We start from the raw sequence: 27,057 nt of genomic DNA, 5'->3' as shown, positions 1-27,057 counted from the left end.
TATGTGCTAAAAGCAAAAAGCTTTAAAAAATGTACAAATGCTTAAATCCGGTAATTTCATGTCTAGTAATTTTTCCTAAGGAAATACTTCAAGACACATAAAATGAGTTAGCTATAAAAATTCTCTATATGACATGGTTTATTTTAAAAAAATAGAAATTTACTTAAATAGAGAATTAATTATATATGGAACTATTTTCATGCAATAAAATGCTATTCAGCCATAAAAAAAAAATTTCAAACATTTAATTAATTTCTAAGAGAAGCAGGCTACAGAACAGAAATGTTGGGTTATCTATGTGAGTGTCTGCATGCATGTGTGTGATAAATATTAAAAAATATATAGATAGATAGTTTAAAAGGTGGGTAAGTAGATAGAGAGTTGCCTACACTGGTTAGGGGAAGACTTTTCATAATTTTCCTTATTTGCACTTTCTAACATTGCCACTAACATATTTTGATTTTTGCAACAAGAAAAAAAGAGTGTCTCAAATTTTTAAGAAGTGCTATTTGGCCACCAAATTTCTAGATTTTTAATATTTTTCATACAAAAACATAGCACCATCCTTTCTCACTTAGAACAAAACAGAAACAATCATTTAAGGCTTCTCAAGCACAAGAATTTTACATTATTCATCTTTGTAATCCTGGTATCTAACATAGAACATAATGGATTCATTTCAACAAATGGTGAAAGAATAAATAAATTTATCTATAAACAAACCAACAAAATCTTCAAATTCAAAACTCCCGATATCAATTTATAATGAAAAATTTTAATCAATTTTTTTATTATTATAAAACAGGTTTAATGCATTTAAAAAAGCCCTTACATGGGCCTTCTTCATGGGCAGAATCAGGAAGATTTAATTCTGGAGTTAATCTGTTCTAATGGTGGGAATTAAAAAAATAAACAGAAGAAACCTTTAAATCTCATAGAGATTCAACATCTGCAAACTGGGGATGACGATATCTCCTTTTCAAGGTTATAAAAATTAAATAAATTAACATAAGAAAAGAAATATGACTTGGCACATAGTATACAGTTTTTAGTCTACTTATTGTCTTTCCTACTATCACTTATAATTTAACTCCTTCTCTACTTCCACTTAACAGAGAGAGTTCTGACTCCATTGAAGCCCTTCCTTGGGCCTCTGAACATTCTGGCAGGCTGGGGCTTGTGCCCAGGCTTTCTTCTGCTAAGACTCACTCTACATTCTGGTATCAGCTGGTGAAAGGAGAGACCCTGGAGAGGACTCCTAAGGAGAAGGCATCCAAGGGTAAACCAGACCCCAAGCACAGGGCACTGGGGCAGTGTGCCTTGTCTCTCTACTCCCACCCAACCAATTTCATGTCATAGGCTGGTGGCCATGAACAAAGTCTAGCCTGAAGAACCATTTTCTTGGTCTGCATAGTTTTTAAAATTGAATCAAGATAGTTCATATTAAACCTGGATTTTTCTGCTTCCTTGAAAAAGTAGAAGATCTGGCAACCAACACAGGTTTGAAACACTTTCATGTCAACAACTGTTTGGAGATAAATAGCAGCGACACCCTGAAATGCCACAGACTCCATCAGGCTTGCTGTGCTCATTTATTTCAACTGCCTAGACCCTGGCAGGCATTTCAGCTTGTAATTCGTGTGAAGTAACTCAGAAATCAGAGAAATGCTCACAAAACCATCTGCTCAATATTCAAGGCTGCTTCAGAGAGAAAAGACACTCCTGTTCCATCCATACCTAATTGAACAAATATTTATTAAGCAGTCTGTGTTTGGTACTGGTATGAGACACTGAAGGTTCAAAGATAACAGATAATTTTGTTGTTTCTCAGTTAAAACTTTTCAATGACCCCATTTTAGCTACAACGGGGTCGACAGAATTCAAACTAATTAATACAGCTCTTAGAACTCAAGGAACTCACGTTCTGGCAATAAAGACAAACACACAAATCTTTAAGGTATAGTGTAATAAGCATGACAGAGGTGATGCAGGAGTAACACAGGATGGAGAATCAGCTCAGCCTAACAGCAAAGTCTTTGTAGAGAAGGTGAGAACTATGGTGAGTTTTTAATGAGGAATAAATGATTTTTTAAAGCATCAATTAATTTCTGGAAAATAAAAATTGCATAAGCAAGATAACATAATCATAGTTTATTATTTGTTTCAATAGTGGACAATATTTACATGGTAATAATAATGTAAATACTGATATTTTAACAAAAAATTATCACAAAATCAGGGCCAGTAATTAGCTCACATATACCATGTGAGAAAACTGGTTGTGATTAATAAATATTTGTTCTGTGTCAGTTCTGAAATGTTTTGATTATCACCCCTATAGTAACTATACTGGAATTATAGGAGAAGAGAAACTTACTAGGTAAGTTTAAACTTGACAAGTCAAGAAACGACATTCCAAGTAAATTATTTAACAGGACATAGGTGAATACAGTAGAAACCCTAAGAGTCAAAAGTAGCTACTTCTAGAGAGGTAGAAAGGCAGGAAGGTCCGGTGCAATAATCCGTTCTTTGTTGTTAGAAATCTTTTAGTGTTACACGATTATTTAAAAATCTATGTATATTTAGTAAATTATTAAAAATAAAATTAAGTTTTAAGAAAAGGATTAAGTTGTAATTAACCAGGGCATTCTAAACAAAAGAGACAGCTTATAAAAAGACATGGCAAAAATAACACAACTCATCTAGCTTGTCTGGATGGTGAGTGGGTATTGTGATGAAAGGAAACTGGAGAGTAGGTAAGGAACAAATGGCCTAAGAGCTGTGTTAATTAATTTGAGTTCTGTTGACCTCACTGCAGCTAAAATGAGGTCACTGAAAAGTTTTAAGTGAGAAAAAAAGTAATTATCTTTTTTCCTCCTTAGTTTGAAAGGTTCTTTTAATACCAATAGAACTGAGTCAGACATACCTAACCCAAGGTGGTGGCACTGGGTATGGGGAAGAAATGAATACAAGAGAGATACACACAAAGTAAAATATAAAAGACTTAGTAACTGGTATGATACGGTGGGATGTAAAGAAAAGGAATTTAGAATGAGTCCAGGGTTTGTGGCTTGAGTAACTGGCTGGATTGTGGTATCTGATCACATATAAGGTATACAAGCAGACAAACAGGTTGAACATTGCTGTAGACTGGTTTTGTTGTTGTTGTTGTTGTTGAAATCTAAATTCCTAAATCCCAACATGATGGTGTTAGGAGGTGGAATCTTTAAAGGGTGATTAGGTCACGAGGTGGAGCCTTCATAAATGAGATCAGTGCCCTTATAAAAGAGGCCCCGGAGAACTCCTTTGTGCCTTTTGCCTTGTGAACACACAGAGAGGTGTCTGTCTTTAAACCAGGAAGCAGGCTCTCGACAGGTGCAGAATCTACCGGCGCTTTCGTTTTGGATTTCCCAGACTTCAGAACTATGAGAAATAAATGTTTGTTGTTTACAAACCATCCAGTCTATGTATTTTGTTAGAGCACCCAAAAGCGGTTAAGACAGGAATAGAGAAAGAAATTCAGCTTCGAATACTCTGAGATTTGGAATGACTGCGGTTTATCTAGGAGATATTAAGTGGATATTAGATCTGGAACTTCAGAAGGAACTCAAAGCTACAGGTTCTATAGTTGGGAGTCATGGAAAATAAACTGATATTTCATGCCATGTAAGTGTGTCTCTCAGGCCTGTGAAAAGAGAAAGCTGATTAAGAACAGAATTTTGAAGTATACCAATATGATGGAGGGATGGAAAGAGAAATGTCCTCAAGTGACTGAGAAGGAACAGCCACAGAGGTAAGGAGATTTTTCCTAAGAAGAATTTGATCAATGGTATAAACAAAGATGATGGAGAATTAAAGATAAGAACAAAAACACATGCATTGGATTTACAACCAAAAAGCACTAGTAATATCTTGCTAGAGAAATATTAGTGGCATAAAGAGTATGCTAACTATTGTGGATTACTCTTCAAAGACATTGAATTGAAAAACAGAGGGAAAGATTAGTCAATATACACAGAAAAAAAGAAAATTGTTTTGTTTTTGTTTTAAATGTAAGATAAAATTGACAGGAAGAAGCCAAAGTTATAGGATTAATTACTAATAGAGGCAGACAAGGTTGGAAGGTTTAGCCTGAAAGGCAGGGCCTTTTCTACAGTTACAGAAGTCCCCACTTACCCTCTGAGAATTAAGTTCCAAGACCCCCAGTGAATGTCTGAAACCATAGATACCAAAACCTATATATTCTATGTTTTTTCTTATACACACATACTAAGGATAAAGTTTAATTTATAAATTAGGCACATAAGAGATTAGCAATAACTAATAATAAAATAGAACAGTTATAACAATATACTGTAATAAAATTTATGTGAATGTGGCATTATTAAGTAAAAAATGGGTTATTTGAACATAATCACTGTGATACCGCATCAGTTGATGTGATAACCAAGGAAGCCAGTCAGTGACTAACCTAACCTGCAGGGAGCATACATGGAGTGAATACACTGAATAAAGGGATGATTCGATGGCCTGAATGGGATGGAGAAGGATGGAGCAGGATGCAGCAAGATGTCATCATGCTCCTCAGAATTGGGCACAACTTAAAATTTATTCCAGAAATTGTTTATTTCTGGAATTTTTCATTTAACATTTTCAGACTGTGGTTGACTGCAGATAACTGAAACTGCAGGAAATGTAATTGCAGATAAGAGGGACTAGTTTTTCAGTCAAAGTTAGCAATTTTGGCAAATATAACTTTATTCTGAGTGAATAAAGCATCTTTAGAAAATAAGAACTTAAAAGTATTTATATTCTATACATCTCATCTCATTGTTTAATGAAATCCAAATTCTGCTTTAATGAGTGGGAAACATCGATAGGTTTCTCAATTTTCACACTATTGATATTTTGGGTGGGACAATTCTTTGCTGCGGAAGCCTGTGCATCATAGGATAATTAATAGTATCCAAGGTTTTTAGCCTCCAAATGCCAGTAGCATCCCAACTACCCTCTCCCTTTACTCCTGAGCTGTCACCATTAAAAATGTCTCTAGACATTGCCAAATGTCCTTGGGAGGAAATTTTTTCTGGTTGAAAATCATAATTCTCTTTAACTTTTAATATTTTAAAAATCCAATATACAGCTTTCATTTGAATCTGTTGTTTTAATCTAAATCAATTGTACAGCCTCAAAGACTCAAATTTCAACTTCTTAAAAAAATCATTAGGGAAAGTATCATTATATTGTGGAAAAATCACCAGACTCAGTCATTAATTCAATTTGTGATCTTGAGTTAATTAACAAACGATCTTGACTTTTTCCTCCAGAAAAATAAGAGTCATAGGTTCCCTGTACATCCCATAATCTAGTTAACAAAAATCAAATAAAAATATAGTAAAAGAATTTTAAAAGGAACACACATTATTATAATAATCATTGTCTTTATCAAAGTATGAATTATATTTTAGAGAAAATAAAAGAAAATATGGTACTCAGATGTGGAAAACATAATATTTTCATTCAAAATGGTCACTAATTATATATATCAGAATTAGTAAAAACCTTAGAGTTATTAAAATCTCTTACCCATCAATTTGTACCTCCCCTCAAATTAACCCTTGGGAGAATTTTTCAATCCCATCTTTAAAATTTTAGTAGAGACTTCACTCTCTTCTAATGCATCCAATTTCAGTGAGATCATTCATCTATTCTTCCAATCACAGTTATTCATTCATTCAAAAAATTATTAAGCACCTATTTCTAAAGCTCTATAAATGCTTCTTGGTGTTGAGTTGGTTTTGCCTTTCTGTAAATTTACTCTGCTTATTAGAATCATCTGGAATAACTTTAAAATCTCTTTTGCATGACAGATTCTTATATATTTGAAGCCAGCTATCAAGTTTTCCTGAAAGAATTTCTCTTCCTCAGGCTAAAGATCCTGGTTCCTTCAACTACATTTTACTTGACATCATCGAGCATCTCATAAACCTTGTCACTGTCTTCTAAATGTAAGCTTAAAATAAAGTGCCATTTCACGTTGCCTGACAAAAGTGGAATAGAGTGGGGCTCTTAACCTCCACATTGTAGACATCAAATTTTTGGTAATGTAGTCCTGTAGCTTATGAGCATTTTTTTTTTTTTGGTTGTCTCATTAAATACTGAAGTTTTATTCTGCTTACAATAGGATAAAATTTCTAAATCTCTTGTACTTCGTGGAAGCAGTATATTTATGGGTTTATTTGTTCTTTTTTCTTGTTGTTCTGTTATGTTTTATTTTTACTTTTTACCTTTAAAAAGATTTTATACTTGGCCCTTTTAAATATTATTGTGTTTGATTTACCTATCATTTAAATATTTCACAAACTTTCTGATTTCTTATTCTTTCATTCAACCATACTTCCCTGCTTCACATGACCTAAAGAATTTCTCAGATGCACCAAAACATTAAAAACAAAATAAAACAAAATAATATTAGATTAGTTGTATTTGCTAAGTGACTGAAAATTGAGAATCTATTTCCAGGGCTAGTTTTTAAATATCAACTCCACCCATTAAATTAAAGACAAAAGGAAAAGAAACCCATTTCTACTTGAGTTTGTCACAGTTCCATTTACTTTCATGCACTTTGAGATTCTCAAATTAAAAATTATGAAATATATTAAGATGATCTCTGTCAGCCAGCATGGGGGATGAGGTCACTGGGGACAATACAAGCATTGAAAGACACATAGCGTGACAAGGAGCATGACCCACTGTCTCAAAGTTACTGCTAATGCTGAGGTAAGTCATACACCAGCTGGGTCAACTATTTAAAAAGATCAAATATAACCAACCTAAACAGTCATATAGTTGGTATTTTCCTCATCTCTGAGCTGAATTTTCCATTTTTAGAGCCAAGTGCTTTTTATATTTTAAAAATAAATATAACATTATCACAAGTTGTCCATTTATGTATATTCTGATAATTTAGGACATCTTTTTAGATTTCTTAATGTATCTACTAAACTCAGTGATTTCCTATCTCATAGTAATCTTATTTTAGGATTCGAACCTCACTCTATCTTCCATTAGGAAATCAAACTGTAAATCAAAGGAGAATTTATCAATCTATGAATATAACCAGAAATTAGAAGAGTATTTCAAAGTCAAATCCTTGACATTTCATTTATTTTAGAGGGAAATAGTATAGAATAAGAGGAAAAGGATATGTCTGGAGGCAAATGGAGCTGGATATGAATTCTGGATGTATGTTTTAATCACTAGCTTTGTGATTATGATTCAGTTAGTCGGCATTGAATTGCAAGGGTCCCCATGCATAAACCAAGGCCCATAATATGTAACTTATGTGGTAAAGATTTAGTTATGTGTTTAAGGAAATGGAAAAATATAAGTTATGAATTATTAACCTTGGTAATGCCTGGCACAGGGTAGTCACTCAACAAAATAGCAGCTATGAGAGGCCTGAAGTAAAAGAAAAGAATTCTAATTATTCTGGTAAAACAGTAGATTCTCATTCTTATAAGTGGATGTTGACGAATTTCTACATTTGTGATGTGATTTGATTTGTACATAAAATGTTTACAAAATAAACTACAAAATACACATACATATATAGTACATACTACATTTCTAGTATGTACTGAGTGAAGCAAAACTGTATGTTGGTCTTTCCACATGCTGTTTCTTTCTAGTGTTTTTTAAAAAAGATTTGAAGCGAATGTGCTTCAACCAATTAATAGAAATACGGCATCATCAGCATGTATGGCTCTTTGTATTCACAGTACAGTTCTGCCAGTGACTCAGCTTATTGTTTATGTCAGATGGGATTACTGATTCAGTTAGTAGATTAAGTGATTCAGTAACACAAATACAACAGATAAAGTCAGATCTTAGATGGTACTATCTAAACCAAGTGGATTATAAATCGTGTCTCCAATTTTGGAACAATAAAGTTGATAAAGATTTTAAAGTTTAAATCAATATTCAGAGTAAAAACTATAAGCATCTAGGGAATTTTCCCTTTCTATCTTTATTGTCGAGAATAAAAAGAGAAACTTGAGTATGCATAGTACACAGAGAACATTTTCCAAATCCAAAAAGAGATCACATCTAACACGGAGTTGAAAAATATTAGGGGGTGGAAATGATGTTTAACATTGGGCTTGTGGTTGGCTGAGACAAAAACTATGAAATAGGTGAAGTTTGACACGGTGTTCTTCATCTTTTTTTGTTAACTTTTTTCCTATCATTTTTTTAAACTTTTTTCCTATCTTTTTATGTTGTTGTCTTTTGTCCTCCTATAGGAGAAACTGGAAGAAACTCCAGAATGAAGTAGTATCCTCATACCACTTCAACATTTCCCCAAATAGGCCATGATTCTTTAACATATTTCCCTTTCTAAATGTATTTGAATTCAAAGCAGACTTGCAAAGAGAGAAAAAAGGAAATGAAGAATAGAAGGAGGCAAAGCAATGCAAAGTGTTTGACCATCATGCCGGGCAGGAGTTCCAAAGTGAACCACAGAGACACAGAAATTTGCTCAAATGACATGTTCACTCATACAGGGGCTGTAAAATGTTCAAAAAGGGACTGCAGCTTGAATGAGTCCATGGGAAAAGAATGAAGGAAGAATTTGTCCCAATCACTTTCATCGCCCATTTCCTATTGGGCAAAATGCTCCCCCAGTGGGTGCTAACTCCCTCAGTCTCTATCCCCTTGGTGAATGGGAGGCCAGAATTCAGGCCCTGGGACGCAATGTTGTATCCAAGTCCAAAAAGAAAGGCAACCCAGTAAGGGTGAAGAGCTGAGCAAGAGACATAGGAGGTAGTTGAAGGGGCCTTAAGAGGTGCACGAGGTTCGTGTCCCAACACAGTGAGGATCTGAGGCATCAGGACATCTCACAGAGAGCCAGTTTCCAGGACAAGGAGGGAGTTTTTCCAAGGTCTCTCAAATCACACCACCTGGAGAACTGCTTGAAAAAATTGAAAGACAGGCTTCTAGATTTTCAGGGACAAGAGGAGAAGCAGAGACAAGGGGAGGGAAACAAAAAGAGGGTTCTTACAAATAGCTTATGTCCATTCAAAATTAGGAAAGTAAAATATGAACTTCTTCCTTCTCCAATGTAAAATTATATTCTAAATGGTAGAAACAGTAGCTTGCTGTTTAAGAAAGTCTAAGAATGATGAATATCATTTTGCCTTAACTCATAAAAGTGCCCCTCAATCTTATGTTTTTAAAGCCCAGAGATGGAAGTAATTTAACAACTTGTCCTACATAAACTAACTCATACATTTGAAAACTGTCAATACCACAATAATAATTTGCCAGTAAATCGACCTTTTTTTCTCCCACCGTGATCATTATTAAATCTGTGAAAAAAATTACTAAATTGAATGGGACCCCATAATATCCTATAGCTAGATTTCTTGGAAATCGTTAGTTGTCAAAATTTGCCTTTTCATTCTCATTCCTTTATGATGAGACCAGATTAGACAGTCAAACACCGTAATACTTTAAACGAAAAGCTTGTGTGCTCACTGAGTTGCCATCATATTTCAAAGAGAGGAGGCCAAAAGAAACAAGGAAAAAGAACAATTTGTTATCAGGGAGAATTATCTGAGTGTAAAGTCAGGAGGAATAGTGGAGTGGGTCTCTGCATCTACCAATAACACAGCCTTTGACCCATGAGGAAACAGTCATCAAACTTTAATAATGGTATAAAAAGAACATAGAGTTTTGAAGTAGATGTTTATCCAATCTGGAAGAAATTCCAGAATTTCCCTTAGAGAGTTAAGGTTTTTGCCTTCCTATATACTTTCCTCTCTGGTTTCAGTATCTTCATGGGTAAAATGGGGTAATATAAATAATGTGAAAGTCCTTTAAAATGTGTAGTAAATTAAATAGATGGGAGCACTGACTTCTCACTTTGCCCATTCCTGCCTCAGATCTGTTCTTCTAGGTACCAACCCCGTAACTCTATCTTAGCCCTTTGATCAATCTTTGCCAACTGAGGGGCATAACTATATGTTCTCAAAAGGAATAAAGACTGATAGTACAGCTCCATTTCTGTTCTTTGTTATTTCCCATGATCACTCTTCAGCTTAGAAATTGGGACTGTTTCTCTGGTTAGTGGGACCTAATGGCTTACTCCAAAGAGAGCTGTATGTACGTTTCACAACAGGCATTATGTCATAGGATGATGCGAGGGGTAGAATGTGAGATAATTGGTGGATGCATCAGAACTTATGTTCAGTTACTTATTTTCACTAGATGAGTAGTGTTTTGGAAAAATGAAAAGAAAGCTACCTCGAATTTCCTTATCTAAACTTGAGCCTCCAACTCCACTTCCTTCAAGACCTCGTTTTGTAAGCCAGCTTCCTGACCTGTCTCCTCACTCTTTTGGCTCTCAGCTGGTTCCCCAGTGCCACTCACCTCTGTCAGCTTTCTGCCCTACTGGTTTCCCCCCTCTGACTAGCAACAACCCTTTCTACCCTACCTTAAGGATTTTCTTACCCAGCTCTTCTTCTATTCCTTTCAGACCATCCACTTGCCATCCTGTTCATCGTGGTTCCCTTCCCTGTTTTTACTCTATCAATGCCCCTACTCCTCCTCCTAGTCCCTCTTCCTAGTCCATTGGACCCTGATCCTTGCCAACACTCCAGCCATCCTAGCCAGACCTGAAGATGCACAAATATCATCCTGAAGATTCACAAATATCATCCCAAAGAGATGGTTTGCCTACTAGTGGGACAGTTCTGGTGTAGTTCAGAATTTCCGGGACTGTGGATGGCTTGCAGCCTGACCTGGTGAACAAAGGAAATTGGTGATAACAGAATAACTGACATTCAGCTTGGAGGGTACCAGAGACACTTTTAACAAGTTCCCTTTTCTATTGAGTCTGTCCTTTTCCTTCCTTGCCTCATCAGTCAGGCTGCATAAGCCTCTACATTTGTAATTGGCTTCTATCCATGGAACTTGGTCTGTGACCAAAGAGCAAACAGCAAGACTGGTGACAAAGAAGGTGGAGAAGAGTGAAGAGTGGAAAGCATCTAATATGATCTCTAGGAGGTTTAACATGAAAAGTCATCTGGGCCTGGAGGATTTTATTGTGTTTGCACAATCACAAGAAAGCCTATGTCTTGGCACAATAACCTGGAGGAACCTGCAGACGACAGGTTTCTGAATTTTATTCACCATGCTGTCCAGGGACCAAGGATGAAATACCCAGAGACACAGACTGAAAGCTAAGAAATTGGATCATTTTCTGAGCACTTGTGTATAGGCCGGGCTCCTATGAGTGCAAAGTATGCAAGTGGAATTGCTGCATCTTTGACTGGTAGGCTCACCACATCATGACAGGGAGACGAGTCTGGCTGCCCTGGTCAGCCCTGCACTGTTCAGACCTTGCTAGACCTTTTGGCTAATTGACTGCATGGCCCTCCCAGATCAGTCATCTCTATGGGATTGCAAAGGGTCTGCAAATACACCAAGCCTGTTCATCGTTATAAACTGTGGACAGTGCCATCAGATGATGCTGGTGGCACAGTAAGAAAGTATATCTCAAAACCAATAGATCCAGGTGTTTTGCAAAGATACAAGGTCAAGCCACAATGTGATGACCTCAGGCTAAACCACTTCAAGGTCTACAAAGGCTGTACAAGGCTAAAATGTGGAGCTTGGGAGATGATTGCCACAGGTAGTTTTCTAGCAGTGTTGTCAACCCATCTTTAATGCCCAAAGTGTGTGCTGCCCAGATAAAGTTACTTGAAAGCCTAAAAATATAAAAAAATAAGAAAATATAATAAATAAAACTAAACTTATAAGCTACTTGATGTGTTTCAATATACCAAGAGGAGAGTTTGAGATAAATTAATTATAGATACTTGAATGCAGATACTTAAGCATGGAAAAAGAGACAATGCCTAATTTCAATAAAAAAGAGAATGTAATATTATGCTAATTGAATCAATTATAAATAAAATGCTCAAGGTCAATATAATAAAATTAATTTACCTAAGTGAGGTGATGGTGATATACTGAAGGATGGAGAATGAAGAAATAATATATGTGCTTATGATAGGGCATTGGAGTATAAATATATAGTTTATTTCCTATAGCAAGAAGTAAAATCAAAAACTAGTACTATAAGGTATTAAGAAATATGAAGATAAATCCCAGAAGAGATAGCTAAAAGATAAGAAAGAAATTGTCTCTGGAGAGTAGAAATCGAGAGTGTAGAGGGCTGGGGCAGGGTCTGCCGTGAAATATTATTTGAATTTTTAAAAACCATACTATATTGGTAAAAATAAAAATGAATATTAATTAAAAAAAGTTAAGGTAAGCCAATAGATTAACTTGACATTAATCTATTACTACCTTTATTGATAAAACTATTTGCAGAGCCAGATATACAAATAAATGAACAAATAAATAGATATCAGGCAGTATATTTTAAGTTTCAGGTATACAGAAAATAAATTCTACTGGAATTCCAAAAAGAGGAAATGTGTTAAGTGAAGAAATCGTAGGGAAAGTTTCACAGAAGTTGGGAACTAAACTGGACCAGCGGCAATGACACAGAAATGAGCTTGATAAGTAAAGCTGCCCAGTTGGAGTGAAAAATTACACAAAGAAGAATTAAGAAACGATGGCCTTCTTGATGTGTATGGTGTGACTGCGAAGTAATTCAATTGACTTTTTTGTGTAACCTATGAAAATAAAACTCTTTAAGAAATAGTCACACCATATTTTTCCAGTTGAAGCTTTGCAATGTCTGTTCACCACATTCTGAAAGACAGATTCCCAGTAAAGAATCTGACTAGTCTAGAAAAGCATTTCAATAAGTATTTAATAGTGGTGAATATTGTTGGATAGAAACCAGTAAGAAAGAATGGGATGTGTTTCTTTTGTTATGCTTCTGCAAAGGCAAATGACAAGAATAGTTTATTATTCTAGTTTGTAGTTTTATCTCAATACAAGTCACACTTCTAGTCACTCTTTTTACCCTAATTATAAATGACAGGATAATTGTCATTTATGTAAAAATAATTAGAGAATTTTCTCACAGATATTTTTTATCATAGGATGGCAATGTTAGAAATGTGTCTTTTGAAATACTTGAAATTTTTGTTAACATAATTTATCAATTACAGTTATGCTGGGGGTTTTCTCTTTACAATTAGATCTCAATTGATAATTATTATCCTAATAGATGGTAAAATATAAGGAATGCAGAGTTGTTAAGGCAAAAACTGAGCCTTGAGGACTTAGAATTGGTGTCATATGCAGGGATAAGAAATATGAGAAGGCATGGCCACTGAATCCAACTTGGGGGTGGGGGGAAAGCTCAAGTTATTTTCTTTTTATTTAAAAAAAAAAATTCTTTACCATTGGTTTTCCAAGTGCCCTGCCTATTTTTTCCTTCCCAGAGAAATCTACTGATAAATTTTTTAGTTGAAACTCTACCTATCAACCTCCAAAGCATTTCCAAAGTGCAGTAGCATCATCTTGAGTTCTTAGAGGTCTACGAACCCTTGGTTCTTAGAGACGTAAGAACACCTCCTATTTCACCTAGGAATCACTTCTACACAATTTCCTGTAAGTGCAATCCAACAAACATATCCAAGCACGGGAAGCTGATGACAGCCCAAGGCAGCTGATTCCATTTTTCAAAGCTCTACTTGGAAGAAAATTTCTCCTAAATTAAGATGGGAGCTGTCTTCCTGGAGTTTGTGTTCATTAATCCAAGCTATGCCCTCTGAACTAAACAGAGAAAAACCTTTGTTGAGACAACTTTTCAACTATTTGAAGTTGGCTCTCATAAACCAAAACTTTTTCTTTTCTATCCAGCACTCCTATTTTTTCAGTCACGCGCGCGCATGTGGGTGTGTGTGTGCGCGCGTGTGGGTGTGTGTGTGCGCTTTCTTCAGTTACCACCAATCTCTCGTCTCTGGTCTTTCAAGAGCACCAATGATTTCCTCACAGCTCACTCACCAGTGGCCTCCTAACGAGCCTCAGCCTCCTTTATCTCCACAATATTTCATAGACTTGACCTTCCCAAATCTCCACCTACAATTCACCCCCACTCTTGGCTTCCTGAATTATCTTTTCCTTTTCATACAACTCTGCCAGCTCTTTTTCTGAGTCCCACACCATAAATAAATACTCTCCTCTTGATCTTCTTTTTCAGATATTTTTTGATGTTTTTTAAAAATATTTTTTATTGTGGTAAATACATATAACAAAATTTACTATCTTAAACATTTTTAAATGCACAGTTCAGTGGTATTAAGTGCATTAATATTGTTGTACAACCATCACCACAATCCACCTCCAGAATTTTTTTATCTTGTAAAACTGAATATCTATACCTACGAAATAATAACACCCCATTTCCTCCTCCCCTGACCCCTGGAAACAACCTTTCTACTTTCTATCTCTATGATTTTGCTTTTGTCTCCTTTTTAATAATGCTATTCAATCTCACAAAATATCCATGGACTCAGTATTTGAACAAATATTTATTGAGGATTTATTGTGTTCTAGGTACTGTGCTAGATCCTGCAATGATAATTGGTTCAATTATTCATTTATATTTTCTGGCTTATTTTCTAACTAGGTGATTGTACAAACTGGCTAGTCAATAAAATATTTAGAGCTTTTGAAAAACAATAAACTTTATTTTGTAATACAGGTTCCCCCCACTATCCAAGAGTAGAATGTTCCTATGAAAACTTTTGTAACCTCAAATGGCATAAAATGAAGAAGCAGTTACCTCGGAATACATTTTGCTAATGGATGCACAAAATAAATCAAGATAAAACACAAATGCTAGCAGACACCATTCAAAACTATGACAGGTTGATGCTGAGATGCTGCATGTAGTTCCTGAGGAAAGAATTTGGTGGCACTCTTCCAGAGTGCACGCTGCCTCTACAGTGGCTGCTGCAAAACAAACGCTGCACACTAGTTTAGATTATTACGTTTTTTCACAAAAGCAAAAATCCTATTCACACTTCTTTCACTTAGCAAAAGAAATTAGAACCTACTAATCTAGGTCTTTCATAAAAGTGAAATATTGTAAAGCAAACTTAAAAAGCCAGGGATCTGTAATTTTAGATACAGAAAAGTTGCAAAGTACAGAGCATTCCCATATACCCCTCACCCACTTCTATTTCCTCTGATGTTATCTTCTTACATTACAGCAGTACATTTATCGAAACCGAGAACCAACATTGATGCATTACTATTGACTAAACTCAAGACTTTACTCTGATCTCACCAATTTTCCATTAATGTCTTTTTTCTGTGTCAATTCTTAGTGTCCTCTGATCTGTGACAGGTCCTCATTCTCCTTGTATTTATGAATTCATTGACAATTTTAATAAATACTGGTCAGCTTTTTTGTAGAGTGGCCTTCAGTTTTGGGTTTGTCTGATGTTTTTATAATGATTGGACCAGGGTTTTTGGGTTTTTAGAGTGAACGCTACAGAAAAGTATTCCTCTCATCACATCATATGAAGGGTATGTGATATCTATACGACATCATTGGTGATGTTAACCCTGACCACTTGGTTAACAGTGTTTGCCAGATTTGTACGCTGTAGTTATTATTATTTTTTTCTTTTTATGTTCTATTCTTTGGAAGCAAGTCACTAAGTCTAGCCAAGGTTCAAAGAGGGCAAGGAATTAAGCTCCACCTATGAGAGGAGCAGTATCTGCAGATCTTATTTGCAATTATTCTGTAAGGAACATTTTTTTCTTCTCCTGGAGAGTCTTTAAAAAGTTAGATTCGTAGGAACATATTAACCAGACTTTAGTAGGTCTGGGGAGAGGCCTGATAACCTGTACTTTTTACATTCCTTAGGAGAACAATCAGATTTGGGTTCCACTGCTATAATTTGAAGTCAGCTTCTATATTTCCAAATGTTCATAGGGCATTTGAATGTCTCTAAGACAGTTCAGATACCCACAGAAAGAAAAAGCAGCTCTTAGTCACATAGGTGCCATAATTCCTTTTCTCTCTCAGGTTAGTAGTCTTGAAGACAGCTTTACTTCTTTCTCCTTCCTTACCTACAAACAACTTGTCATTATATTCTATAAATTCTCGCTTAGAAATATTTGTTAAATGTATTTCTTTCTCTTCATTGCCTAGTCCAGATTTTCTGAGCTAGTTAACAGCAGTGTTCTCTTTGCTTAACTCTAATTATATTAGTGTTTCTTTTTCTGATTCACTCTGCACACTAAAACCAATATTTAAACCACTGCATGATCTGTATTTTTCCCCTGCTGAAAAATATAATAGCTACCCATTACCCATTAGCATTACACTCCCAATAAAGAGGTCCTATGACATAAGTTAGAGGCCCTCTGACATGACATTATCAAGTAAGTAAGGCTAAATGAATTAATAAATACATGATTTTGCCAAGAGGAAAATGTTATTAGTAACTCAGCCTGTTATACAACCAAATTAGACACTTTGAAATAAGAAGGCTGAACACAAACATTGTTATACTTTTTTGCCTCTGTTTTGGAATTAATGCTTCTAGTCTATAGGTCAGGTAAACAATATACTCCATATCCTTAAAAAATGTAAAGAATGAATATAAGTACTCCATGGCTATTTTACTTAGCCTTGCTGATAATCAAAGTAGATTATTACCTAATCGATGTGAATTAAGATTAAATTCCCCATCTCTACTCAATCATCTAAAAAATTCTTGACTTATTTCTTTGAATTCTAGCAATTAGAAATTCATTTGAGCTATCAAGATTCTCTTTTTTATGAAACAAATATGTCTAGGGAAATAGCAGTCATTAGCAGTAGAAAGTATACCCGTTTTAATCAGACTGCTTTCCTTTTAAATTGTACTTTGGAGCACTCCTGACCAACTGGACTACGAATTCTTTGTAGGTCCAAGAGTCTGTCAGAGCAATTTTGGAAGTGTATCATGATCATGGCTTAAGGCTAAACTGCATGCAGCCCATACTCTGGCTTGTCTGGACTCTCCTGGAAAGATGCCGATCCTAATGGCAATGCTTACAAGCGTAATTCATGGATCAGAGGGGTGACATGGGATACAGCTGACTGCGAAAAAAGAGTGAGAAAAAACAAGATGACATTTTCCCACTGGGCTCTTGTGGACTTCAGGAGAACAGGAATACTGGGGTGAGCAGTCTCCACAGAAATAAGGCAGTGCCAGAGGCTTGGGCCTCTGGGACACACATAAGTGCTCTCTGTCCTCTGCACCTTCAATTTTGGCCCAGGCGTTGGCAGGCCAAGCATCGGCAGGCCACCTCAAGTGGGCACTACCAAATATGCTTGTAGTATTGGGGTCTTCCAAAATTATGTGGGAATTTCCACAAAACAACTTAGAAGGATGCAGTAGCAAAAACTGATTTGTAACAGTTGTTAATATGAAAGTGTGGCCTGTGAAACCTAAGGTTTTTCAAGAGGAAAAAATAACAACTCTCAATGCTCTTCCAAGCCAAAAGTACAATTGAAGAGGCCAATCTTTCAGTGTTTGGGGCGTCAGTTACTTCATTTATACAATGGGAATTTTACCTGCTTCTACCACCTGCTTTAAAACTTGAAAGCTAGATATTACAGCATGAATACATTCTTGTGTTCGAGCAGAACTTAAAACCAACTTAAAATATTAGTGTTTTAGATTTTAATAAGAACATATTTTTGATCTTAAAATTTACTCATTTTTTAACAGAAACATTTTCCCCCTTTATCACTGATTATAATTTAAGCTTTAGTGTTATATAGAAAGCGGATGAGAGAAACTAGAAAACAGAATTAGAGAATGTTCCAATTTCTTTAAGGTAAAAAAACACTTTAAACGAAGTTATTGTCCCTTTTCCATATTTCTTAATCATGCGTCCTTGATTGTCTCTGTGATGATAAAGTTTGCATGAAACAAAGATCCCATTACAAAGTAAATAGAAGCTAAATACTACTTTTAAAAGATTTTTCTCTTAAATTTCCCATTAGAAATGTTGTTTTAAAGATCAGTATAATATCAAATTGGTAAAAACCTTAGTCTCATCTAAAGCAACCTTCATTTTACAAATGAGAAAGACAATTCTCAGAAAGTTGTAACTTACAGGCATCTCAGAGCCATGGAATGGCAGAGTTGGAAGCAGGTGTCATGTCTGCTCAGTGCCAGTTTTCAAGGCACTTTTCACTGTGACACACACACACAAACACACACACACACTAGTGTATCACACAGCACATTGCTCACATTCCTTTCAAAAACTAGTAAAATAATGTGATTTAAATTAGGAATGAGACTTAAAAGTGAAGTGTGCATGAGAGAAAGAGAACCACTTTATGGAAACACCAATGTCAACAAATTACATCCTTTGGCATTTTGCAAGGAGTGGAGCTTTTAGGGGATCTAAAAAGTCTAAATTCAATTCCCTAAGCCAAACATTCAACAGGACAGTTGTACATTTAGGTCACCTTGAGTATACACTAGCACTAGATAAGAGTTTTTTATTTGTTCATTTCTGCCTTTTGACAGATTTTGAGAAAAAAATAAAGTACTGTGCAATAGTAAAGAGGGAAGATTGTCTACTAGTCTGGAATAATCATTTCTATCATAACATTGCTGCTGGCACGTCACTCGAGTCCAGGCCTGAACGAGCTCACATCTGGATCACACCTCTGAGACAATCGGGTCCTCTGCACACAGCTGCCTTCCCATCCTCCCAAGCTGCACCTCACTGCCAAATTTATCTCCTTAAATCTTTGTTTGCATTATATCACCCCTGTAATCAAGACCTATGATGGTGTGTGTTTACCTGTTTATTGATTCATGCCCACATATTTTAATATGGCTTTTTTGGCTCGCCATAAACTGTGTGCCTCTCATAAATTCTACTTCCTGGCAGGCTGACTGCCTATCTATCTCTCCAATAGAGCAGTCTTATTTACATCACCAACCCTTCACTAATTGCTTTTTCCCTTGTCTATCACAGACCTCTCTTCCCAAGTATTTCAAATCCTACCCAAGCTTCAGGGCACCCACTCTTGTCCTCCTTGCAGCTGTTCTCCACCACTCCGCTCCCCACTATGGAAGCTCAGGTAGGAGGTAGCTCTCACTTCCCTGGTTTCATGATTTTTTCACTTACTGTGTCATATTCGTTAGTCTTGTATTCCCAAATTCAACGTAACATCTTTTAGGGCAGGAATCACATCTTAGAAATGATGTCTTAGGAATCTTCTTGAGTCTTCATCCCACCCCATTCCCATATACTCTAGCATCTTGCTGACTGTAGCAGATTCTCAGTAAATACTTTGACTGTCGGCCAGACAAGGTGGAGGAAGAGGACGCCACCTTCATCGGTACTGGCAAAGCACCAGTACTATTTCTGGGCTTAATTCTCAGACCCATTGCTTTTCTTTAGGTTCCAAATCACTCCACCACTAAATTATTCCTGACTTCTTCCTCTGCAGGATTTGTTAAATCAGTCCCTTCTCTCTAACCACAGTCTTAAGTCTGATCCATTTCTAACCAAGATTGCAACATCATCTTTTTGACTACCATCTCTTACTCCAAGGACACGACCAACAAAAGTTTCCATTTAGATTCCATTTCTTTTACCTCCAGAAGAGTAATCACAGCCCTTCCCAGGTTTTAAGCTGTAGACATTTCATCTGTGAAGACTCTCCTCCTCCCACATTAATGCCCCAAGCCCAAGTGTCCCTACCACTCAGCCTAGCTAAGACTACAAAATACTGCTAGTTTACCTTCCCCTCACCCTCTTCAAAAGGACCACGATGCAGAGGAAATGCCTTGAAGTAGTAGGATTTTTCTGCTACCTTACCACATTGGAGAGCCAGAAGCACCTTATTTCCAGCTGCATAAACCTCCCCACCCCCCCCCCACTGCCCGTCCCGCACACGAAGTTCCAGCTCTCTCTCTCTGTTAGCACTGTGTCCCAAGGTGGTGAGGGGAGCATCCAGTGAGTTCCAAGCATCCTGGTACCCCTTCCACCAGCTACTCTCCCATTACACCAGGTGATCACACCTAGTGGTCCTTAACCTAACAAATCAGATTAAACCTTCAAAGTGAAAAAAGTACCCCCTCCACAATTTCTCCTTAAAATAGGAAATAATATACAGTTTGTGACGTGCTGGTATAAGCGAAGCCACTGCGTTGCCAGTCCTGTAAAAGTATAGCAGATACAATCCTATATATTACATAATTTTGATAATGATAACAACTATGTTACTGGCTTATGTATTTATTATATTATAGTTTTTATCTTTATTTTCGAGTGTACTCTTGCTACTTATAAAAAAGTTTGCTGTAAAACAGTATGCCATGTTACTCAGACTGCAGCTTCATACATCTTGTGGTTACCAAATCTCTTGTGCTTGATTTAAACTTCTGTTGCTTTATACAGCAACATGCTATATAGGCTGATAGCCTAGGCTATACCATATAACCTAGGTGTGCAGTGGGCTAGGCTTGTGTAGGTGCAGGCTATGATGTTCGCACAATGCGGAAATCGCCTAAGGTGGCATTTCTCAGACTGCATCCCCTCCTTAAGTGGCACATGACTGTATTCCAAGTAAATCATGTGTGTATTTCATGGATAATGACCTAAGTGAAACATGTCATTTCCTCTTGTTTCGCTTCCCTATCAGCAAGAGGAGATTCAGGTCTCAGAATGTGTCGTCTTTTCTCCTCTAGCTCCTCCCAACTGCCCTAGCAAGAAATGGGTGTAATAATTCGTTCCCAAGCCATGAGCCAGCTGTCTCCAGGGGTCCTGCCCCTCCTACCTCTGGCAGACACGCACACACACCAGGCAAATGGCTCTCCACCTTGCTCAGCGCTCCCCGTCTGCATCTTAAGCCAAGAAGTTCCCTTTCCAATTCCTCTCAGGTTACCCCCTGCTCGCTCCAGTCTCCCATGCTCCTTCTTTAGTGGACTTCCCTCCCAGCCACTCGCGGCACGGCGCCCACCCGGCTTCAAGGCCACCCCTGTCCCGAGCACCAGGTCCACTTTTCTGCGCCCAGGTTTGCAGCACGAGCAGGCGCCCCCGCCCCGCCGTCCCCTCCTTCCGCCCTCTGGCCGCCGCAGGCGCCCTGGGACAGCCCTAACAGGTGGTGCCCAGTTGCGCGACCCTTAACCTTGCGCTCTCCAGTCGTCCAAGTTCTCCGACCCGCCCCTGTCAGCCCCAGTGCGCCCTCGCGACCAGTTGCTAGCGAGGATCAGGGTTCGCCTCCTTTTGTCTACACCCCAGACTTTTCTGCTGGGTCTCCAGTGCCCAGCGCGGCCACTTACCCAAGGCGAGGGCCAGGAGCAGTGGCAGGGAGCTGGCGCCGCTGCGGGGGACGGTCCGGTCCATCAACCCCGCGCTGCGGGGCCGCGCAGCCCCTGGAAGTCTCCGGCCTCCTCCTGCGCCCCTTTCCCAGGCCTCGGGCGTTCGAGGGGGTGCCTGGAAACTAATCCTGGAGCCAGCAGGAAACGAAACTACTCCTCAGGCTGGAACCCTGGCTACAGGGCAAGCAAACACCCAGGGCGGAGGCCGGCGGGCTCCGGGAGTGTTGCTGGGAGGAGAGAGCCTCGTATTTATTCTCGCTCACACCCCACCAACGAGGCGCAGGACTTCATGGTGGTAGTGTCCAGGTTGTTCCCACCCAAATTACCCCACACCCACACCCACAGTCAAGTTCATATTGGGGCTGCCTTTGGGCCAGCTCAGCCGCTCCACCTGCTGGGTCACACCTGACTTTGCCTGCCCTTCTGCCTTGGGGAGTAAACAGGTAGGGAGGGAGCAAGGAAAGAATGCACTGGAGGAGTGTCAGATGTACCCGAAGGGGCCTGCAGGCCTGCGCTGAACTCCAGAGGCACAAAGATGCCCTGGAATTCTAAGTTCCTTTATTTCAGCTTGTTGCTGGTCCCTTGAAGGGACCAGAGTCGTTGTTCACTGTGGTTAACCTCACACGTTGGACAATTTACAAACCTTTTTTACATATATCATGTATTGGATATCCAGGAGTTTTGGCTCACCGAGAACTGCTTTAGCAATTTCATTTATATTTTTATTTATCAATTTACTCATTTATTCATTGTATTTTCAGTTATTTATTTAATTCATTTGCTCTATTGGATCTGTAAAAATAAGAAGGCTTTTTGCCTGCGGCTTGCCAAGTGCTGTCTCTACTTCATTACACCTTCTCTTTTATCTGATGGTTCTGCACCAAACACTTTCTGGAACACAGAGGCATCCTCTCAGCTTTCAAGGACATAAAGCAGCAACCACTGTTACCTTATGTGATTAATATGTTTGCCTCCACAATAACTAAAGAGTACAGCTGTTTTACAGTAGGATCTATATTCCTCTTGCAAAATCAATATGTGGATTCATGCCCTTTTAGAACAGAAGTTGTATTTCTATAGCATCCAAAGCCCAGTAACACTCATTTACGTATGAAATGCCATTCAGATGTTTGCCCCTAAGAAAAATTATTACACTTTTTTCTTCCAAAAGTGATATTTTAAAACCAGTCTACATCATTTTCATGCTCCAAGTTACCTAACCATCCAGAAGAATAAACATCGGCTGTTAATTTTCAGAATCCCATGTTAGCCCCCACATGACAGATAGAGAGGGCTCGCATGGGGTTTAGAGAAAACCAAGGTTGTGGGATAGACCATTACTGCACCCAGATAAAAAGAGGAGAACAAGAAGGTAAGGCTTTGGCACTGTTTCCCTCTCTCCTTCTTCCTTTCTGATCAGGGCCCTATGTTAAGGCATCTTTCACTCTGAGATGACATCCTAGCCAGTAGCAGTCCTGATATCTGCAACAGAATATTACTATTTTATCTTCCTTTCCATTGATACTAATAGAAAATAAAGCACACTTAAACAAAAAATACTTAATTTTTATTGAGTATTGTAAAGTGCCAAGATTTGGTGTAAGTATTCATCATTCATGCCATTCAAATGGTAAATTAACTTTTCAGGCCACTAGAGAATGAAATAGTGTAATTTAATATACTAAATAGGCCAGATAAATTAATAACCTTCCCTAAGGGCTTTATTTACTACCACAAATAAAATAAGTACTCTGGAGAACATGTCTTTCAAATTTCCTGACACTGGAGGTGCAATCTCTTCAAGGTCAAGCAACCTCCTTCCTTCCCTCCCTCCTCGTATCCCTCTTCCTCCTACCTTCACCTTCTGTTCCTCCTTCCCCTCCTCTCTCTCTTTCTTTGTTCATTCACTCATGAGGGGAGGTAAATCTAGAATCCAACCATTAACTTCAGAAGAGTAGATGGTGAGAATTGACCTTCCTGGGGGCTCGTTCTTGTAAGAAGGTGTGTCTCAATGCTTTAGATTATAAATTGAGATTGCTTGAATGGTGTCTTGCCTGTGCCAGCTTTAGGCAGGTAAAACCAGCCCTCCCAAATCTGGTATGAAGCTTACGCGAATTTTTGGAGGGCCTGTAAGCATCAATCTTTACCCTTCCCGCACAGAGTACTCTTCAGCAGGAACACTCCCTCTCCCTCCTCTGTACAGGACAATATAAGCTTGTGATTATTTGTGGGGCGCAGCACATAAACAGACATACATATGGTCATAGAAAAGAAAATTTCGGAATATATACATTCTAGGTCAGCCTACATTATCCAGATTATGACTTTAAGGTGTTCTGTGGTATAGGAGGATTTCCTTGGGATCATTAACATTTAATTCAATAACAGCATGTGAATGAAAAGAAATATGAATGATAAAGGACTTTAAAAATAATGTTTTACAGTAATGATAAACAGTATGCATTATAAATTATTCGAAAGAGAGAGCTTTCAAATATTATTTGAAACATTGAATTAGTCTCTAAAGAAAACCAGTAAAAAAATCACTGCTCAAAAGCTGTATTGAAGTGATTTTGTTTTACGATCTAATTTTTTTTGAGGGAAAGGGATTGTTATTGTTCTTTTTTCCTTACCTATTTTATTGTACCTTCTTTTTCAATCTTTAGAGAGCTTTTTTTTTGTATGCCTCAATCTATTTAACTTGCTATCTTTTTTGAGTGGCTGCTTAATATAAATTTACTAAGACTCAGATATAATGTTTTCTGTAATATTATGAGTTTCAGATCACCATTATAATTTTTTTCTTTGACCATATTCATAAATACACCAAAAAAAAAAAAAACCTTTTGATTTAAAGAAAAAATCTGGGCTTTTGTGCTGGCCCTAGTTGTAGACTAAATAGGCAAGCACCAAAGTGGCATAATTCTAACACTATAATATGACAAGGCCCTGAACATCTCTACCTGATACATCTGCCACACTGACTTCATCCCCACTTACATGATCCCTGACTGCCATCAGTGTAGACAGTCCTCTGGGTGGGACAACAGAGGTGGAATATTATGTATGATTGGTTTTAGAGTCTGTTCACTCTGTTCAAATTGAAGCCGTGCCATGGAATGCCTGGATCACAAATTACTTCTCTGAGCCTCAGTTTCCTCATCTATAAAATGTGATGGATGGTAATCATTTGAACAATTTTTATGATTTATAATGCTATATATCTCTAAGGCAAAAATCTTGCATATAGGAAATTATTCAGTGTATTTCAGTGTTATATTACTATAAGGGAAACTGTTAGAGGTTGTTGCCATGAAGACTACTTCCAGCCTAGAGTTGATTTGGGGCTTAGATCAGGGTAGTGGATATGGAGGGATAATTCTGCATATAATCTGAATATGACCAATTGGATTATCTAACGAATTTGATATAGAAATCAAGACGACTCCAAGATTTTTGGCCTAAATAACAGAAGAGATGTAGATACCATTTACTGAGATGAGAAAAGATCATCTCAGTAAATGAGGGGAGAAATCAGGCATTCCAGTTTGGAAGTGTTAGTTGAAATGCCAATGAGAAACCAAATAGAGTTAGCATCGAGGAAGGGATCTGGGATGAAAACATAAATTTGGGAATTGTTACCAGAAACGCGTTTAAAGCCAAGAAACACTGAGGAAGGAAGTGGAGAGAGGAGAAGAGATGAGAAAGCATTGAGCCCCAATACATTGCAAAATTTAGAGGTTGGGGGAGCTGAGAAGAACCAGCAAAGGAAAATGAGCAAAGAAGCATTCATAGGCATAAGAATTCCGTGGTGTGCACTCTTTAAAATGAAGGAAATACAAGTTTTCCTTCTGTTCATTGTTCTTTGTCTGCCTACCAGCTATGAGTAATTTTAAATATATGCAAATACATTCACACTTCAACATGGGTTCTTTTTTTTTTTCCTTGAAAGGTATAGAATGAAAAAGTGCCGCTCTAAATGAAGGTCCACTTCTGTCAGCTCCAGGTTAAAAGACATGCTAATCAGGCCTGATTGACCCCCTCCCCGTGTAAGCATATTCTAGCAGCACAGGAGGGTTAGCAGGTACACTTGTGAAATCTATTCTGCTTTTCCTGGAGTAACCCACCTTTTCACCTTTTTATCGGAAATGAGCTTGGATGTAAGACAAAAGAGATTCCTCAAATACAATAAATGTCAAATTTTGCACTTCTTCAAGGGCATCTTGAATTTATATTCCCCTGTCTCAGGGAGATTATTTGCAAGATAAAAAGGAAAATTATCCCATAAACATAACTTTGTTCTTCACCTCTTGGCTTAAGAGGATTGTAAAATGAGGAAAGCCTTGCTGGGGAGATGCTGGGAAGCCAAGGACAGAAGATGAAAGCCTTAGGCTCTATTTCACAAGTAGGAAGAAACTTTTCTCAAACTTCCATGACCACTTAACTCTTCCGTGTACTAGTTCTTTCCTTTTTTAGGTCAGATATTCAGAGTGGGTCAATGAATTTTTAAGTATTTGTTTCCCTTTCTCTCTTTTCTTGTTGACTCTTGTGGGATTTCTCTCTCGACTTCGAACAATCCCTTTTAAATGTTATACAGAGATTTGACTATGTCTCTAACCAAGGGTTACAGACACTACTAGTAATAGTACGTGACCCGTAGAGTTGATTTCAGAAGAGTCGCTAATATTAACATCATTTGCAAAATCATTACATAGATTTGTAATGACTACTAGAACTATCTCAACTGAAGATTTTATGAAAAATAAACCTAATGTTTCAAATCTGAAGAGTTTTAATCACAAAGGCATCACAAAACCTGTTTTGATTTGAGAAGAATCATTTACAGAAAGACTAGAGTACAATGCTGTTTTATTAATTCATCTGTCAAATGGAGGTGTTACTGGAACTATGATTGCACCAATAGTTTTCACCTCAGTGAATGAGGGAAATTCCATATTAAACAAAATAATTTATGTGTCTGCTGTATTCCTCCACCTGATTTTGGCTCAGGAGAATCTATCAACTCATCTGACTATCCATATGACCCAAAGAAGATGACGACTACTTATCTGTCTGTCCATATGATCAAAGGAAGATGTCCTTACTTCTGATCTCTTTTGCTAAAAAGCTCTTAGAATCAGATTTTGACATACACAGACCTGCAGTAACACTTGTAGTTTCTTACTTAATTGGCTTTAGAATCATTAGAATATGGGGTCTCACGAAGAGACCGAGCTGTATTACCTATAGTGCCCTTCCACTTATGAGATTGTGTTGCAACCTGGCCCACTAGTGGACGTATTTTTTCATTGCAATTCTGTGGGAGGTTATTCATCTATAGTAGTGTTTTGGTTCTGGGATGTGGGTTGGAAAAGAGCAAGGTGGAAGAAAAAAAAACAAATCAATTAAGTTCCAGCATCCCCGGCGTCAGGAGAATCTTTAGGCTTATTACATTTTCAGGACCACTCCTTTCAATTCTCAAGAGAAACACAATGCATGGGATGAATTATTCTTTTGTTATAGAATTAACTCTTCTTTCTTCTTGAGACACATCCCTGAAATGTAATGGTAGATTTTTGTAATCCCTGCTCTATGTCAATAGGTCTTGGGGTAGGCAGAAAATGTTAGATTTTATAATTGCTTAAATTATTTTCAGATAACTAAATGAACATTAGCTGAAAGCAACTGGAATTTTGGGTGTATTTGCAAA

General features: G+C 37.5%; 1 protein-coding gene across 1 annotated transcript in view; it reads right to left on the bottom strand.

The window, feature by feature from the left end:
• The window catches only part of BTC (betacellulin), a 41,594-nt gene extending 20,077 nt beyond the window's left edge, over positions 1-21,517 (bottom strand). Inside the window, exon 1 of the mRNA XM_023530904.1 lies at positions 21,309-21,517. Within this exon, the coding sequence (XP_023386672.1) occupies positions 21,309-21,372 (64 nt within the window). The 5' untranslated portion in view covers positions 21,373-21,517. The remainder of the gene's footprint in view (positions 1-21,308) is intronic.
• Between the last annotated feature and the right edge of the window lie 5,540 nt (positions 21,518-27,057).

Source organism: Pteropus vampyrus, unplaced genomic scaffold (genome assembly GCF_000151845.1).
Source record: "Pteropus vampyrus isolate Shadow unplaced genomic scaffold, Pvam_2.0 Scaffold56, whole genome shotgun sequence".
Classification (NCBI taxonomy): domain Eukaryota; kingdom Metazoa; phylum Chordata; class Mammalia; order Chiroptera; family Pteropodidae; genus Pteropus; species Pteropus vampyrus.
The sequence above is the reverse complement of the archived record's forward strand: the minus strand, read 5'-3'. Positions and strand labels throughout refer to the sequence as shown.